At 37.8% G+C, this 17,441-nt stretch overlaps 1 protein-coding gene across 2 annotated transcripts; it reads right to left on the bottom strand.

Moving 5' to 3' along the window:
* Positions 1-131: 131 nt before the first annotated feature.
* plod1a (procollagen-lysine, 2-oxoglutarate 5-dioxygenase 1a) lies at positions 132-16,198 on the bottom strand. 2 transcript variants are annotated; one of them, XM_036579024.1, is made up of 19 exons: positions 15,895-16,198; positions 14,401-14,492; positions 14,050-14,183; positions 13,770-13,933; positions 13,199-13,311; positions 12,965-13,028; positions 11,121-11,218; positions 10,892-10,993; positions 9,287-9,418; positions 8,541-8,662; positions 8,251-8,355; positions 7,805-7,930; positions 5,935-6,076; positions 5,291-5,404; positions 5,132-5,197; positions 4,837-4,941; positions 4,388-4,534; positions 2,798-2,923; positions 132-841 (listed from the first exon to the last, which is right to left on the bottom strand). In XM_036579024.1, exons 1-19 carry the CDS (start codon positions 15,986-15,988, stop codon positions 686-688), a joined length of 2,202 nt encoding a protein of 733 aa, XP_036434917.1. In that variant the 5' UTR covers positions 15,989-16,198; the 3' UTR covers positions 132-685. The 2 variants fall into 2 exon arrangements, with proteins under 2 accessions (XP_036434917.1, XP_036434918.1); XM_036579025.1 differs by lacking the exons at positions 132-841; positions 2,798-2,923 and adding an exon at positions 3,088-3,255.
* Positions 16,199-17,441: the final 1,243 nt, after the last annotated feature.

Raw genomic sequence — 17,441 nt, 5'->3', positions numbered from 1 at the left:
GCTTCTTCAAGATCTCTACAAAAAATGCTAACTCTCCTATTATGATCTAGTACATCTCAAAGTGAAAAATATCAGTTTTAAATCATCTTGAAAATTTTCATATATAAAAATTGACAACAAAAAGCCCCAAGTACTCAAAACAGTAACGTTTATTGACAAAAACCATAAGATAAACACAAAACTATAAAATAAAAACAAATGCCACGGATGACTTAAGAGAGCACTGAAGACCAAAATACACATCAGCCCATTTCTGAACAGTAGCAACAGTAGCCTGATGTATGATCCGGTTATCCATGACTAAATCACACAAAAAAAACAGTGGCCAAGGACCAAGCAACGGTTCATATAACTGATATCTATATAAAAACTTTGGCATGACTGCTTTGGAACTGGATCAATAAATAAAAAACAACAGAATTTCTTTCAAAAGGAGGTACACACTGCATCTGCCTCAACTGCTCTCAAAGTACGCCTGAGTTCAACAGATGGCCGTCTAATTACAGTTTTGTTTGTAACATTAAAACATAATGGAAATGTAAGGCACAGACTCTATCAAATCTTTCAGTGATTTTCAACATAAAGTCAAAGTGATTGTCTCTCTGGTCCTCCTTTAACACTCATATTAGATACTAACCTTCGTGTATTTTTTAACTAAAGTAAAGGAGCTCCTTTTGAGATCAACTCAAGGGTCCACAAATGAGACAGCGATGTATCTGATGCCTGCTGTGGTGGGGAGGCCCTCGTGGTAGTGTGTTAAACGACCTGGGTGCATGAGAGCCCAGCCTTTCCTGGGGGCCCGTACGGAACAGTTGTACCTGAGAAATCGGCAGCCGCCGCCCTGAACAGGAGAACGGATGAGAAGGCATGAGAATTAGTTTCTTAGCTTCGCTGACAAACCATACATTAATGACATAAAAGCACTGATCAATCGAGAGCTGCTTAACATTATGCTGTGACTGTCCACTCATTTCCCAGGCTGGCCATATTTATTAGAGCCCCAGCCAGCAATATATTGGCAACATGCAGATGTATCAGTATTGCCTAAAGCAAGCATGCCTGTTTCAAAATTAATGTATATAGCCATTCAGAGGTGTAGATTTTGAAAATAAAATACAATACAATACAATATATATATATATACCCACAAATTTTTACAAATAAATTTGGACTAGTTCATTATAAACACAAATATGTTTCATACTTGAACTGGCAAACAAATTATATGGTGCAAAAATGTTTCCCTGGTCAAAGTTTGTGTTTCATTTTCCCAATATGTTAAACTGAGTGAATAAGCAGTAATTGTGCATCCATCAAATGTGCAAAGGGCTGGTGTGGGTGCAGGTTTTCATTCCAGCCAAGAAGAGCACACCTGATTTCACTTGATTAAACAGTTAAATCAGTCTCAGTCTTTAAACAACTGATCAGGTGTGCTCCTGTTTTTTTGCAATGAAAACCTGCAGCAACAAACATTATCCGCCATACAATTCGTATTGATAATGAGCTGGTCCAACTTTGTAGTGATTTGTGCATTTAAGCATTTAAACCACTAGTTATAAAGCAAACCAGGTGATTTCTGTGTTTCACTGATGCAGGATGCTTAACTAATTGACAGAACATGTTCAAAGCAGTAAGTTACAAGCCACACAGGTTTTAACCTACAAACATGGAAAGGAAGAGATGGAAGCAATGCAAAAAACAGAAATGTATGTTTCATATGGAAGCCATTGTAAGTCTATGTGCCAAGAAGTACTTGTTAAACCCTAAATGAAGAAGCAGAGAAAATACGTATGACGCCACCAGCACAGAACAAAGTGTTAAATTTTTTTTAAGCTGCCAAGGCCAGTCACGAGCCTAAACATGCAGCATTGCTGGATGAAGTGTTTGCTCAGCAGTTACACTAATCTACAAGGTGGACTCATTCTATCAATATACATCGATGTTCTGTTTGTTTTTTTGTTATAGCTTCTTCATTAAAACGTACTACAAGCATCCTGCATTTTCATCAGGTTTATTGTCTTACACTACACATTAAGGCTGCATAATATATTGCTTGCTAATCATCATCACAACACAGGCTTTTCTAAGGATGCAATATGCAATTTTTTTTATAATTCTTTAGCATTTTAAAAATTATATTAGGGGATCTCCACCAGTATTTCAAAATTCCTGCATAATTAAATGGTTAAGATGTAAACAAAGTCATTCAGAATGGCGTGATGTGAAAACAGTCAGACTTGTTCACAGGGGTGGTGATGGGAACCACACATCTTAAGAGCTTAGTGCCTCATAAAAGCTACCTCACATAAAGTTAGTACACAAAATGGTTATGCATTCACTGCCTGATGCTTGAGACATGGTATTGGCCTAAAACACATTTTTTAAATAATATTAATGTCAGAGACGTACAAGCAGGGTGGCAGGGTGTTGTAACGGCACAAAAAAAATCCCATTTTACTGCTATATTACAGATATCAAAATGGTACAAAAAATCCAGAAGACTAGTAGGTTCACTGGTTGTTTTGAAGAGTAAATAAAACAGCTACTTTTGCATTATAGACCCCTGGTTCCCATCACCTCCACTGTAAAAAAAAAAAAATCAGTGGTTCCTGCACTCTACCAAAGACAATATATTAGTTTATTAAAAAAATTAAACAATTGTCTCTTAATGTTTGATAAACAGTGTACATGCTATCAACTAAAATCAACATTCGGTCACAGCAAGAGAACCAAACAATAAGGTCGACGGCACAAGAAAACTGCTAAATCCAAAACAGCAGCCAGTCGAAACACTCACCTCAAAGTCAATCCCGACTTGATTGAGAGCGATATTTATAGTAAATGTAGATGCATCATGATGAGGCCTTAAAAAGGGCTGTTCATCGGGCTTATATCTAACTACAAATGCCAAATCAAATTGAGCCTGCAAGAAGAGAAAAGACACAAAGAGAGGCAAGGAGGTCATGCAGCATTCACGATCAAGACACAAGAACATCAGGCATCCTGCGAGAAGGTGGGCGAGGGGAGAAAAGAAGAGAAATAAGGCAGACCCCCTGCATCAGTAGCGCTGCCACAGCATCTTTGGTCTTTTTTTCTGAAGCTTCACCTTCGAGCTGAGCACCCATTTACCTGATAGTCAATGTCTCTGCTGTTGAGAGCTATGTTAATAGTAAAAGTGGACGCGTCATGATGTGGGGCGAGTGAGGGCTGCTCGTCAGGTTTATACCTCACTACAAAGTTGAGGTAGGAGGTACACTAATGAGAAAAGAGATGCAGGTGAGTCAAATCTAACGGAACTATGATTTTTTAGGTTTAATAACAAACTACTTAGCAACCTCCAAACAGTGTCACCTCAATGTTCAGACGTCTTTGTTTTTCTGTCTCTGAATAAGTGAATGCCAGTAGGGTTGTGACGATCTTTACACTAAAATACAACACTTTTGCAATACAGCAGTATAAAATTAATGCATTCATTTCTGATTTATTTTTTGTCAAACTGTAAGTCAGTATGATATTACAAATGTTTTATAGCATAAAACTGTACTCTATTTGTACTTTGTTTTGTAACCCCATGTACAAAAAAAAAATTTTGAATGCATATTCAAATGCCAAATCCCAATTTAGCCTCAAAAACATAATCTAACACATACAATTTAATTAAACACACCATGACTCACGCAGGTGCTGTGATACCGAGCCAATGAAAGGAAAGCTTTCAGCAAGTTCATGAGCCACTGCTTGTTCTTCATGAAAAAATCTCCCAGCTAGTGAGATATACTCCTTTTTTTTACATGCAAGCACTGCACTGTGGTCTTCTAGAAGTGTAACAACTGCAAATATGTGTCTCTTTCTTTAGCTACACAACAACAATACAGACTAAACTAAATTTAGTACTTAACTAAAACTATGGAAGTATAAAAATCTAAAATATATATGTAAACTTATGCTGGCTAATGTGCTCGATTATCAGAATTTTTAGCCCCTTAAAATCGGTATTGGCTACAAAATTTTCAAAGCCCTAGTTATTACTGATAGTACTGATGACATTTCTAATTACTTTATTTATTTAACTACAAATCAAATATTTTAAGGCTGTTAAACTATTATGCTCAAATTTGCTCGCACTATGACTAAACGAGTGTTTGATCATCCAAAAATGACAAAAGGTCAAACGTAAGAATATAAAAACTGTTGGTAATTTTCATACACGCATACTGCAAGAGATATTAACTTTTAGAGCAAGTTTGATATATAAGGGCCAATTTATCCAAAGCAGATTTTAGAAAATATCTACATTATGGTGTGAGAAACAACAAATTGAGAAAATATACTCAACAGAAGCAAATATTCTGTCTTCTAAAAGAATGCTCAAGTAAAGGGGGCTTACCCTTGTGTAGTACCCAGGAAACATTTTCTCTGTGACAGGCGCAACATACTCCAAGAGGAATTTGTGCCACTCTTTTTCAAAGTTTATCTGATTCATGTGAATATCAATTGTGGGAACATTTTCATATCCACCCTGGATTCTAGTGTCCTACAAGACATAAAAAGAAACAAAAAGCATGCTGAAAGAAAAATGTAATATGTAAAGTCATTCTGCGACCAACAGGTTGATTTGCAGATACAATGGTATCTTTTCTTAATCAATATACATTGATCAATTACCAAGATTAATTCTAGGGCCTTGATGTTTGTAGGCAAATATTCAGAAGAACATTTTGGCCATCAAAGTGAAAGAAAGAATCTAAACACTGGCAGACATAGCTGTTGTCAGTTCCAAGAGATCTAACATTGGTCACGATTCAGCTTTAGGACAAATGTGTCTTAAATACATACCACATTGCCACCTCCTGACCATTGGCCAAAATTTTCCATTTCTTCAATAAGATGTTTGCAGGCTACTTCAGTGAAAACAGGGAACCAGTATACATCAGGACATGGCTGTGTGAAAACATGTTAATACATGTTACTCTTTTAAACAGTCTTATCCAGCCTTTTTTTAAAGAGCAGTATTTTTACTTGGCTAAAACTGGTTTGGCAAACAAATTTCAAACTCTAAAAACACAAAAATTTACAAAAACATTACTCCAACCATAATTTGATTAATCAAATTGTTAAAGCCAGTACTTACAGTTTCTACTATATTGTCCTTCATAATTTTTGAGTAATTCTCATGAATGTATCGCTCTTCCCAGTCCTATTACAAAAGAACAAAGTAACAGGTTAACAGTAAAGAAAGTCATAAAACAGTTGCAATTATCTATTTGGCATATGTAGCTTTTCTTCATACCAAAGGGTTTTCAAAGATCTGCCAAAGATCGTTGTGCAGGTGATTCGTCTGGTAGTTTTCTGCATTTAGGACTCGGCCAAATGTATGCATGTTTGTTACAAACATGAAAACTCCCTTAAAGAAAAAAAATTTGACATGAATTAAGAAATAGTCAGTTACTCTGTTTTAAATTTCTGGATTCTTTGCATATTAATTTCCTTATATACTGGATATATTAAATTGCTATATATTAATCTCAGATGCTGTGTCACTGATTGCTGGAAATAACTATCTAGGTACATACTTTATATATAAATGCTACTGATCTAGCATAAATGCTTATGAAGCTGTAGGCTGTACTTTGTTAACTGCACATTATACATAATTATTAACAACTGGTCAGCGGGTAACACACTCAATAAAGGGACCATATAGCAGGACAATGCCTTGGCCTATCACTGGGATTTAGCATCAAATCCCAGCTGTATCATGTGCTTATATCATCTACAGAGTGAGAAATGAAATATTTGACTTCATATGCATCATAGAACTAGTATGCGGTTCTTACCCCACCAAAGTACCGCCACACAACAAGAAAGAGACCTATTTTACTAAACTGGCTATAGATTTAGAGAATTCTTTTTTCAGTCAGCAGTTCCACTGACCTGGTCTCGCACTTTGGAGCAGAAGGCCATATCTGGGTCGAGTGTAGCAGAATGGAAGAGGTCATCGGCTTTTAGTTCACTCCTCAGAACGTCTGCACTTACCAGATACACCTGAGATACATACGGAACATTCCATATCCCCCTGGAGAGGAACCAGAAAAATATTTTAGCAGTCAAACTTAACAAAAACATGATACAATAGGGCTGCACAATATATTGTTTGTTAATTGTTATTGCAACATTACAGGTTACAGTAGTGAGATCAAAAAGGCTTGCGATATGTGAAAAAGCCATCAAGAAAAATATCTAAATATTTTATTGTTTGATGTGGGCATCCTGACTAATTCTCAAATGTCCCTGTGCATTTCTGTGGGTGTGTGGATAAATCAAGGACTTCATAGCATCCAACATACATAAACAAGTTTGGTCAAAATAATACATTCGAGTCTTTAACAGTGTCACATTCATGTTTGCCCAAACACAATATGCAGCAATATAATCACAATATAATCACAATACAGTATTATACCATATGGTATAATACTGTATTGTGATTATATTGTGATTGTGATATTGTGATTGTGATATATATATATATATATATATATATATATATATATATATATATATATATATATATATATATGACTTTTTTCCACTTTTCCACTGTTTGCACTGGTGCTTTCAGCTTTCTCAGCACATGATTTAGTCACACCCCTTTTTTGGTACATGCATTAATCCTTGCATACTGATGAATAGTTGTCTTAATATGCATACCCTAGTTCTGCACTGATGTAAAGACTGACAGTGACTCGAGACTTGAAACAACCAGTACCCATTCTCAATTCTCTGAATGAATGCAAGTAGTCTTCACTCAAATCGAATTCACCCAACGCCTGTATTATGAAATATCATGAACACGTAATTAAAACAACAGACTGTGTGTTTTTGTCAATTCATTTATTTGGCTGTTTTAAGTAATAATTGATCATTTCCTTCTGACAGAAATGAAAATCAAACTAAAGTCTTTAAATAAGCAAAACGAAATGTTCCAATCAATAATGCCATCCATCTGACATGTCTGTCCTTTTATCTGCTTGAATCATCTGCACTTTTAAGTACAACATAATACAGTACAGCAGAGAAAACTTGTGAAATATTTCACCTCTGTGCAACACTTTACTGCCAGGTTTTATTTACGGGCATACCTATAAATATGCACTACTGTAGGACATTTCAATAAGGCAGGACAACTCGTCAGAGCACCGCCATAGCCTGCCTTACTTTCGTGTAGCTTAGTGACATCAAACTGATGCGCAGTAGCTTCAGCTTGCTTGTAGCAATATTAGTACTACAACTCTTTAACAACCTGGTAATTCAGAGGATCCAGTGATATTCTGGAGAAAAATGTACACAGGACAAAATGAATCGGGTTCTGAACAATTTTCAGATACAGAAATAGAAATAGAGGTGCAATAGAGGCGATTTTCGAGTTTCTGCTGTGACAGTATAGCTCAGCCTTTATACAAAGTAAAATAATTTTTTAAACAGTAGCTGGATTTGGTTGGGACCGGAAAATTAATCTGGTGAGACCGATATTCGAGAACGAGACAAGTCAGAGTACATATACTACCAAGCCCAAGACAAGTCTGAGATGTTAAGAAAACATCTCAAGTCTAGACTCAAGTACTAATGCAGCCTTACTCTCAACTACCATGGTTAACATAGTACTCGTGCCCGAGGGGCACCTAAACAACCATATTGATTGCAGTATAGAGATGTGTATGTGTTGATCTCTTTCTATCTACAAAGCATTTTGACACTTCCAAGTGATGCAGAAAAAAAGTAAATAGATTCAACTGTGACTTACACTCTGCGTCCCTGGACAATATCCACATAGTCCTCTGACCTGGCATAGTACCCATCTGCACTGAGGGCTCCCCAGAAATTAGTCCACAGCCGGCCAGGCTTGGTCATCATTGGTGCTATGAATGGCCTGAGAAATGTGAAATAAGAGAGGCGATTTTATGGCATCAAGTTTACACATGCCTATGAAGTCTATGCTTTAGTGGCACAGTCCTGTTTTATAAAATCCTTTTTGTTGTAGTACTACAAACTGGACACCAGTTGGAGCAATTTCCTGTTTAGAAATACAGCCTATTCAATTAAAATTCCCAGTACTTACCATGATGACAGTACATTAAAAATGCATGTGACTTTAATGGAAAAAAGGTATAAATTCGACTGATGTCTATAAGCATCTACCTTAAATTTTTAACAGTAGATCCATCACAAAAAAGAAAAGATCTCGCTTACTTGTTAAGCTCAATTAGTATCTTAAGCGTTTCGTCATTCTTCAAGACCACTTCTACATCCACACTGAAGAAGTATTCACAGTCAATGTCATCTCGACACATGTCACTGCCAGGAAAACAGAAAGACAATTATCTTCACATTCCAAGCTTAGTACACAGAGGAAAAACAATTAAGTTGAGACGTTCAGTAAATCAAATAGGTAAAAAATAGATGATTGTTTAAGTATCACTTACGTGAATTTGTACTTTACCATCCCTAAAATCTGTGATATTTAACCGTTAAAAACTCACAAGCCCAGACTGCGTGATGTTATAGGATCTACACCCTCATCTGGACCAATCAGCTTCACATTCTGGTAGTCTGCTTCATGGCTCTCTAGAAATGAACGGATGTGCTGGTCATGGTGTGGCTCCTGGAAAAGATATTACAAAAGTACATTGTTATACTTTAATACATTCTTACAATAATTATCCATTAGTAATAATAACAACATCTTTAAGAGGGCTGACTCAGTCCTAAGGCTCAGATTGGGCTCAGTAAAGACAGAGGTTGAGAGGAGAATGTTGGCCAAGCTCTCATGGGAAACCACTCCTATCAGACAATCAATGCAGAGCTAAACACACAGCTCACTGTACAATGATAGCACCTGTAAAAAATAACCAATCAGTACATCATTTACCCTTACAACATGAGTAAACCAATCAGTCTACCTAGATTCACAGAGAAAAATGTATGCCAGACGAGTCACTTTATACAAATACAAATGCGGCTGGTCTGGCATCCGTTTTTCATGGATGAAATGTCACATACATGCACATACTATATCAACCATGGACTGCTCTAGTTGATTGTATCTCACTTTGCATCACTGGACTAATATTTGTCCAAGTCTTAAACAATAACTGGGTAGCAAGCACTCTATCTGCTTCTCAATGTTCTCATTAACCTAGCTGTTTTATTCCAAACAAGCTGTTACAACACAAATCCAGAAGTTTGTTTAAAATAGGATTAGAAATGATGTACTCTAATGTCTCACCTGATTGTAAATGAAGAGCTGGAGGCGATTTTTGGGGTACTGGAGATTGAGCAGGCGCTCAAAGAACACAGATACGAAGGGAGTGGGCTGCTGAATGAAGACACCAATGACTACCCCTGGATACTCGCTTTCCTGTAGGTCACAAGAAGATCAGCGTTCAGATTGTGTAGCTTCGTGTTGAAATTAACTGTTCTTCCCAACTCACCTTGCAATTTCCAGTGGTATTCTGCCCACGTGTTATGTACAAAACTAGCAAACAAGCCTAAATGTACAGTTTATGGGCCATGTGCATGGAAAACCACAAAATGTATTTAGTGGGAGTATCAAACAATGGATGGCAACACTGGAAGTGTGGCAATCAGCAGCCGGTTTTGCATGGATTTTTCTCTGTCTTTTAAAACCTGGTGAAAATTTATGCTGGCAAACACATGGTAACAGACACCGTGGCTAGATGGAGGCACAGATACAAGTAGAGCTGCATGGTAAACTGTATTTTTATCATTATCATCATGACTTTCCACAATAAACATCGTTAATATACCATTACAACTAACAAGTGCTTTGCTGCACTGGGCTGGAACTGTGCTTTCTCACATGAAGAGCACATAACCATTCAGCTTAACGGCCAAACACATGCATGGATTACTAGTCAAAAACTACCCTATCCTACTCCTACTTGCCTGTAAAATGCAAACATGATGAGTATTCTCACTCTCAAATTTGTGTAAAATGTATGAAACAGTAATAGCCACAGCAAACCTGCATTATAAGGAGCGTTAAACTCCTTTTTGTAGCCTTCATACAAAAAGCTGTTCAAGGAACGTTCAGTTTTAATAATTGTGCTAATATTTTATATTTAGACCATGGTGTTTTTATCTTCCTGCGACCCAAAAGGATAAACAGCTTAGAAAATGTGTGTGTGTTTTTATCTTTCTAATGTTTTACTTACGTATACGTGACAGTGTAAAATGTGTCTTGATGCAGTCATATGTCCATATTATTGTTTCCCAAATTCTTTTTTTTTAATTTCTGTTTTGTTTTTGTTTTTTTTAGGTGGACAACAATTATACCCTTGTTGGATCTTTTGATGAAACAACTTTGTTCATTAACACTGCTTCATCACTGTATCACTGAATTTTAATTTTCTCCTTTGTCTAGAGCTCATTAAGGGCTCCACCATTTCACTTCCTTTTAACCTGTGGTTTAAATCTACTACTAAATCTACTGATAATTTCAGATGCATTGAGGTTATACTGCAGTCACATCAAGGCCCATTTTGTACTGCACCTGTGTTTATTCATAGATCTGTTCATGTACATTAGTCGGATTACACAAGCATTTCTGTTTTTGAGTGCACACAACACTGTGGGACTAAATTAATAAACAAATGGCACAGGCAAAATTTAACTGGTGGACTTTTTCTGAAATTTTCCCTTCCCTTAAAACATTTGTAGCTGCATGAGACAGCAATGCATAAACAACGCACAGGCCTATACATAAACACACTCTTTTTATACCTTGTTCAGCAGCAGACAATTTAAATGCAAATCTAGTTCAAGTAGATGACAACTAAACTAAAATAACTGGTCATTTTGTATAACCCACCTTGAGGCCTGAAAGTGGACGCATGTCTTCGTTGCAAACTGTGCAGCCAGTCTCAAATGTCCACACTTTTGGGATATAGTTCCCAAGGTAATTTATCTGAAGCTGAAAACAATATACAAAAGGTACTCATGAGAGGGTCACTTTATATGTTTAATTTTGTTTGTTTTTTTATATAAGTACTGTCTTTAGATCTCACATTTATAAAAAAGGTAAGGAAATAGCTGCCTACCTTTGTGGGCCCATTGCCATGCACAATAACAGGCAGAGTGTCATACAACACGTTTCTGGCCCGCACCCTTCCGTCCTCAAACTTCAACACCACTTCATCTGCTCATGAGAATAATAGGCAATTAATGTCCATATTCACAGCAGCTATCTAGGTGACTTTATAATCTGCTGGAATCTTTTTGTTAAATGGCCTAGAAAACCTGAGAACACCTCTTTATACCACACTATTTCCTGCCTATTTTTTACAGCTATCTGAACACAGATCTCTATTATGTGCCTGAAAATACCATCTGAACTTGATTCAAGCATTTTTAAACTACTGGCAAAACATAAGAACAGTGTGCAAATGATCCACTTCTTAAAAGTTTAAATATTTATAGAACTTTATTTAACTTTTTGGCAATAGTGGTTCAATTGCAATTGTTTGAATTCGTCCACAGCAAACACTGGCCATCACAAATACCATCAGAAAATGAACACAGCAAGAAGCTTAACTGAATGTTCAAACAAAGCTTCTCTGTATTTGTTAACTTGCTGATGGACCAGGAGTCAGATTCACAAAAGTCCTAAGTAATAAAATAATATATATAATAAAATAATATATATAAATGTATAATATATATAAACTTTAGACTTCAAAAAAGTTAAGGTAAACTACTATTCTTCAAAATGCTATTCTTAAAAAAAGGGCAATATTTTCTTAATCGTACAAAATCCTGGCATTTGTCTTGACAGAAAGTGTTGATAAGGTAAGCCTCTAAAATGGCAAGAGACTCTGACTCTGCTGAAGCATGCAGGTAGGTGTGTTGCAACTAACAAAGTTGTACTTAACTTTTCAGACTCTGTAGTTAATGTTTGCTTACTACACACATTATTACACTATTATCACATCCACTTCCTGTTTACTAAAGTTTTGGCCATCTGTTCCCTTCATTTCCATTTTACATTTAGGCACTAAGCGAATCATGGCTAAAGCTTACTCAAAATACATTTGACTGTGATAAGCTGTTATTGGTAAGACTACATAACAAATAACCCAATGGCCTCCTAATGAAAAAATGTAGACTGTCTTAAGATAAAATCTGTGAACTTTATCTTTTTGTGAACTGCATTTAAGAGTGTTCCTTAGTATTCCTTTTTTGAATACTTTATGAATTTTTCCTTTAGCAAGCTTTTGTGAATCCAGCCCCAAAACTATACATCATTTACTAAACACAGTTGCGTTAGTGTGAGAGAGCTCAGCTCTTCAGAGAACCCAGCAGGGTTCTTTTATCACTCAACTGAGGCAGCTTTGTCCAACACCTGGATATAGTGCAGAAAGCTGCAGCCCCTAACTCCCCCAGCTGGCCTACGTGTGCACAAGCACATCTTACAGTTGACTCTTACATTCCAGTCCCCGAGGCAAGTAGGGATGGCCGGAAAAAAATAAGGGCTCACAGCAGCCTGGCCCAAAGCCAACAGTGTAGTTAGCGCCCCTGCAGGGAAGAGGCTCCTGCACTGAAAATAAGATGCCAGGGCCCATACGAGAGTAATCATCAATTTAGCCCTCCACCTTTCCATTAAAGACACACCAAAGCTAAATTCTCATTAAAAGGGAAGTTTCCGGAGAGCTGGAAGTTTTTTTTCCCCAGATCCTCTCAACAGGGTTCACTACATGGGTTTTTATAGGGTGCAATAATGGCACTGATGCTGCACTTTAAAGTTCCTGGAATAAAGAAAGCTTAATGGAATAGCAAGCTGATGTCAGTAACTTTGATTCCCTGATAAAAGCTCAGGCCTCTGAGATTCTGTAGTGAAATTCTGCTCTCTCTACACAGTAGAAGGAACACAAAATGACACACTCACCAAGTGCTCCATGGAGGTTCTGGAACAATCTGCACTTGCTGTCCAGAGTTATATTTATAGATTTCTACAGAGAAAATGAGAGGGAAGAAAACTTCACAACACTACACCAATGCCTCATTAAAAAATAGACAGGAATGTCAACATGGTCATATAATTGGCAAACCAAGTGCCAACAAATCTTTGCCTTTAAACAACATAGGGAATAAACTTGAACGATCGTGAATAAGTACTCACCCTTTTCTCTGGGTTGATGTATAATTTGGTGTAAAAAAGCTGATCACTGTCATTATCTTCACCTGACCAATCTGATACCATCTTTTTAAGTTTAGGAGCATAGCCAATGAAGCCTGTATAGAGAAAAGGAAGAGCCACTGTTAGAACCAGAAAAAGAAACAAGTCTGCTAGCAGAATCTCATGACCTTGTCTTACGATTTCCCGTCTCTGTAGTGCTCATCATCAAACATCTGATATAATCATTAACTATAAAACATGGAAAAACCAATGCCTGTAAGGCTGTTAGCTTCTTACATCAGCTTTAAACCATGTGATAAAGTCAAATTTAGAAAATTAATGTTTTCTCTAAATCTAAACATTGGTCTTAATCAACATGAAGACATTCTATTAGCAGATTTGATCATGTTAACGTATATGCATGTAAATGTAATGTCAGGGTACAGGACTTTAGAAGAGAATGAAACTGATCTTCTATCCTGCTGAGTAGATAAATGGGCAGTAAACTAATGGGCAATAAACTAATGAGCTCATGGCTACAAAACTATGAGGATGGCTGTTTTGGTTCACATGCCTCCCGCTCCAAGGAACCTCTTCCCCTCTCTGACATGTGGGTGCTTGTCCTCCAGATGACGATCTGGCCAAATCAGGGTCTCAGCAGAGAAGACCACCTTGTGTTTAGTCTGCTGGAACTTCTTAAGCAGCTCTTTTGGACCCGAGGAGAAGATCACATCGTAGCTACAGACAATAAATTGAGTTTATTAAACTGCTGAGTATAGCTTTAATAGATAAACGTATGTATCATCACCATAAAAACAAAAAAAAAACATTTAGTGATACTAAACAGTAGCCACCTGTCAATGAAGAGAATGATCTTGTCCTCCTCCTTTATGTCGGCCAAGGCGGATTTCAGCAGACGTACTTTCTGTCCACCTCCCGGTGTTGACATGTAATCCCCACCGCTCCATTTCTCACCTCTCCCAAGAACCTGGAAAATGGAAAAAAGGAGAGATTAATAAACACCTGTAAAAAGACATAAAAAGAAGCTTCTACCAAATATGTGCATGGTTTTAGAGAGACAAAACAATATTCATTGTTAAAGGAATGAACTGCCACTCTGGTTAAGGATGATGGCAGGCTTTAATAACTTGTCCACTGTCTTTAAGCTGAAGGAACATTGAACATAAGTTTAAGATTTTCTGTACCTTAACCGTGTAATTAAAATGTCGTGCAGATCTCATGAACCTCTTGAATCCATCGGTTTCTTTCGTAGCTACAGTCAATACAAGAAGTTTCCCTGTGGGAGGAAAAAAGCACAAAATGAGTATCAGTGTTACAGTGGCTAAATAGCTGTACGGCTGAAGACCTCTATTATTCACTTCATCTTTCTATCTTTTTTTAGTGTGGCTTTTAAGTAAATCCTTCTATGAGCCTTTTTTATTACATTTCTGAACTACAAGAACAGCAGTGGTTATGAAGAGCTTCATTGTCCCATCCTGGGATGAAACTTTGGGTCAGACAGCCCATCAGCCTACGTGCTTTACAGAGTGTGCGTAATGGGGACACCACACATCCCCACTTTTTACTTGGCAATTGGACCGGTTTCCTCCAAAAAACCGCCAGGTTGCTTGGCACAAATAAGCAAATAAACAACCTATTTGTTGTAGCTAGTGCAAAAGCATCTACATTCACTGGCTTTGCATGCAAAATCTGCATTAGTCGTATTTTTGCAGCTCTCACGTCTTCAAAAAGGAAAGAGCACCGAGAAGGAAAGCGGATCTTACTACATCGCAGAAACTCTGGTGTCTGCATTAGCTTCATATTCTTATTCAGGGTTGCAAAATATAAGGATGAACCCGAAAGCCAATGTCTTGCTTAAGATATTTCACTAAACGAGACACTGTAAGGCATTAAAGTTACGAAAGAATAGCCTATAATGCTAACAAAAACCAGAACTGATTTTTCCCTCAGATAACCCACTAAACACGAGATTTTCTTTCTCTATTAAGACGAAAACGTTAGCCCAAATGCTAAAATAAGCCAGAAAGACGGCGATTTACCTCAGACCATTCACTATTATCTCACTATGAGATAACGATATTCTTTCTGTCAAGACGAAAATGTAAAGAATAGACCAAATTAAGCAGAAAAACAGACCAAATGAAGCAGAAACCCATGTTTTGCTTCAAATATATTCACTAAATATGTAATAACGTTAACGCTAACGTACTCTTCGCTCATCAAGACGAAAAAGTAACGGCAAAAAAGCTAACGTAAAAATTATGGAACATGCCAGAAAGCCCGTGATTTGCCGTGGATATTTCACTCAATGTAAGACACTCTTTCTGCATTAACCGAAATTGAGTGATTTAACGGAATGTATTCATCAGTAATACGTTCTAACGTTATCTGCATACTGGGGTTTATCAAACGACAGGGAAAAGCTAACGTGTTTGCAGAGCCGGACTCGAAGTGAAATCGCCGCTACACATCGGCATGCAGCCTCCACGTCAGCGGCCTGGAAACGGTCGACAGTCGGTAGCACAACTTTTATTCAGACTGTCACCACAGCAAGTGAACCTCATAACAGCGTAAGACTGTTTATTTCAGCCAAAATCAAGAGCACAGTGTCGTTTCGTTAGCTCGAAGCTATCTAAAGCTACGTTTGGAGCAGTTTAGCTGCAGTAAATCTGCCTTACCTTCAGGAATGGATCCCTTCGGCTCACAGCGTAGCGAGGAAAATGCAGTCAAACCCAACAGCCCTAACAGAAGGGTTAGCGTTTCAGCCTTCATCTTGGGTCGCCGCTCTCCGCTACTATACTCCCAGGATAACGTGTACGTGCAGAAGTGCGGCAAGCCTTTCGATTAAAAGTTAGCTGAAGTTAGTTATATACAGCCTCCCCCCATAAACACAGCCTGGCCAGCCGTCCTCTTCTTCCCACCCTTCCACAAGCAGAGCCACTGCCTTCACAACCACGGGCTGTATTCACGATTGGCCACATAGCACAGACAGCGAGCAGGGGGTGGAGAGGAAGTAAAGTGGCTTTTAAGTGATTTAAAATGAATAGTTAAGAATAATATTTTACTGCATTATAATTCACTATTGTATAAATCCTCGAATTGCGTGCTGTTCAACGGCACGTAGACAGTCCTTCAGTAACATACACTGGTCACTTTTTAAGGTATTTCTACCTATCTACGTTTTATCAGGTCCACTCACCATACTGACTATATTGCCAAAAGTATGTGGACACCCCTCCTAATTACTAAGTTTAGGTGTTGCAGTCACAACCATTGCTAAGTGTATCTCCATAGACAAACAGTGGCAGTAGAATGGGTCATACTGAAGAGCTCAGTGACTTTAAACGTGACACTGTCACAGGATTCCACTTTTGCCACAAGTCAGTTTGTGAAATTTCGTCCTGTTAGATCTGCCCCAGTCAGCTGTAAGTGCTATTATAGTGAAATGGAAGCATCTAGGAGCAACAACAGCTCAGCCACACAGTGACAGACCACACTACTGCGGTCTGCTGTGTAGCGAGTATAAACCACATGTCCTCTGTTTCATCACTCACTACCAGTTCCGAACTGCCTCTGAAAGCAACATCAGCACATGAACTGTGTCGGGATCTTCATGAAATGGGTTTCCATGCCCAAGTAGCTGCACACAAGCCTAAGATCAAAATGTGCAATGCCAAGTGTCGGCTGGACCCAGAGGAAAAAAAAATATTTCTTAAGATTGTCTCAGATAAATAAAGGATATCTCAATATTATATTAATGACAGATCAATGATTTCTGCTTTGTTTCTCCTAAACCCTCTTAGGAGAAAAGAGGAGATTAACATCAGCATTTCACTGTGAGCGGTTCTGGTGATGAAGGAGAAAAGTGTGAGTTCTCCTTCTGCACTGACAGACTGCTGAGAGAGTTCTGTGATCTAGAACAGAGCTGCATAAGAAAAATGATGAGATCTCATACTTTTCTTATAGAAATATTATTCAGCTGAGACTGGGCTGAGATGAGTCAGACACTAAAGAGTTAATCCATATGTGTGACAATATTTTGATCAAAGTGAGAAAATCTGAGGGTTGTTTCTCAGGAGCCGAATTTCAGAAACAGGAGAAAATGGCTTAAAGCACTCTGATTTCAAACTGGACTTAACTGTGTCCAGGAGAAGAACCTGGGATCAAAAGGAGATCTCATTCAGAATATTTCTTTCCTCTGGGGAGTGGTGTAAAGCAACTCTGC

The sequence above is a fragment of the Colossoma macropomum genome, unplaced genomic scaffold (assembly GCF_904425465.1).
Source record: "Colossoma macropomum unplaced genomic scaffold, Colossoma_macropomum, whole genome shotgun sequence".
Taxonomy (NCBI): Eukaryota; Metazoa; Chordata; class Actinopteri; order Characiformes; family Serrasalmidae; genus Colossoma; species Colossoma macropomum.
The sequence above is the reverse complement of the archived record's forward strand: the minus strand, read 5'-3'. Positions and strand labels throughout refer to the sequence as shown.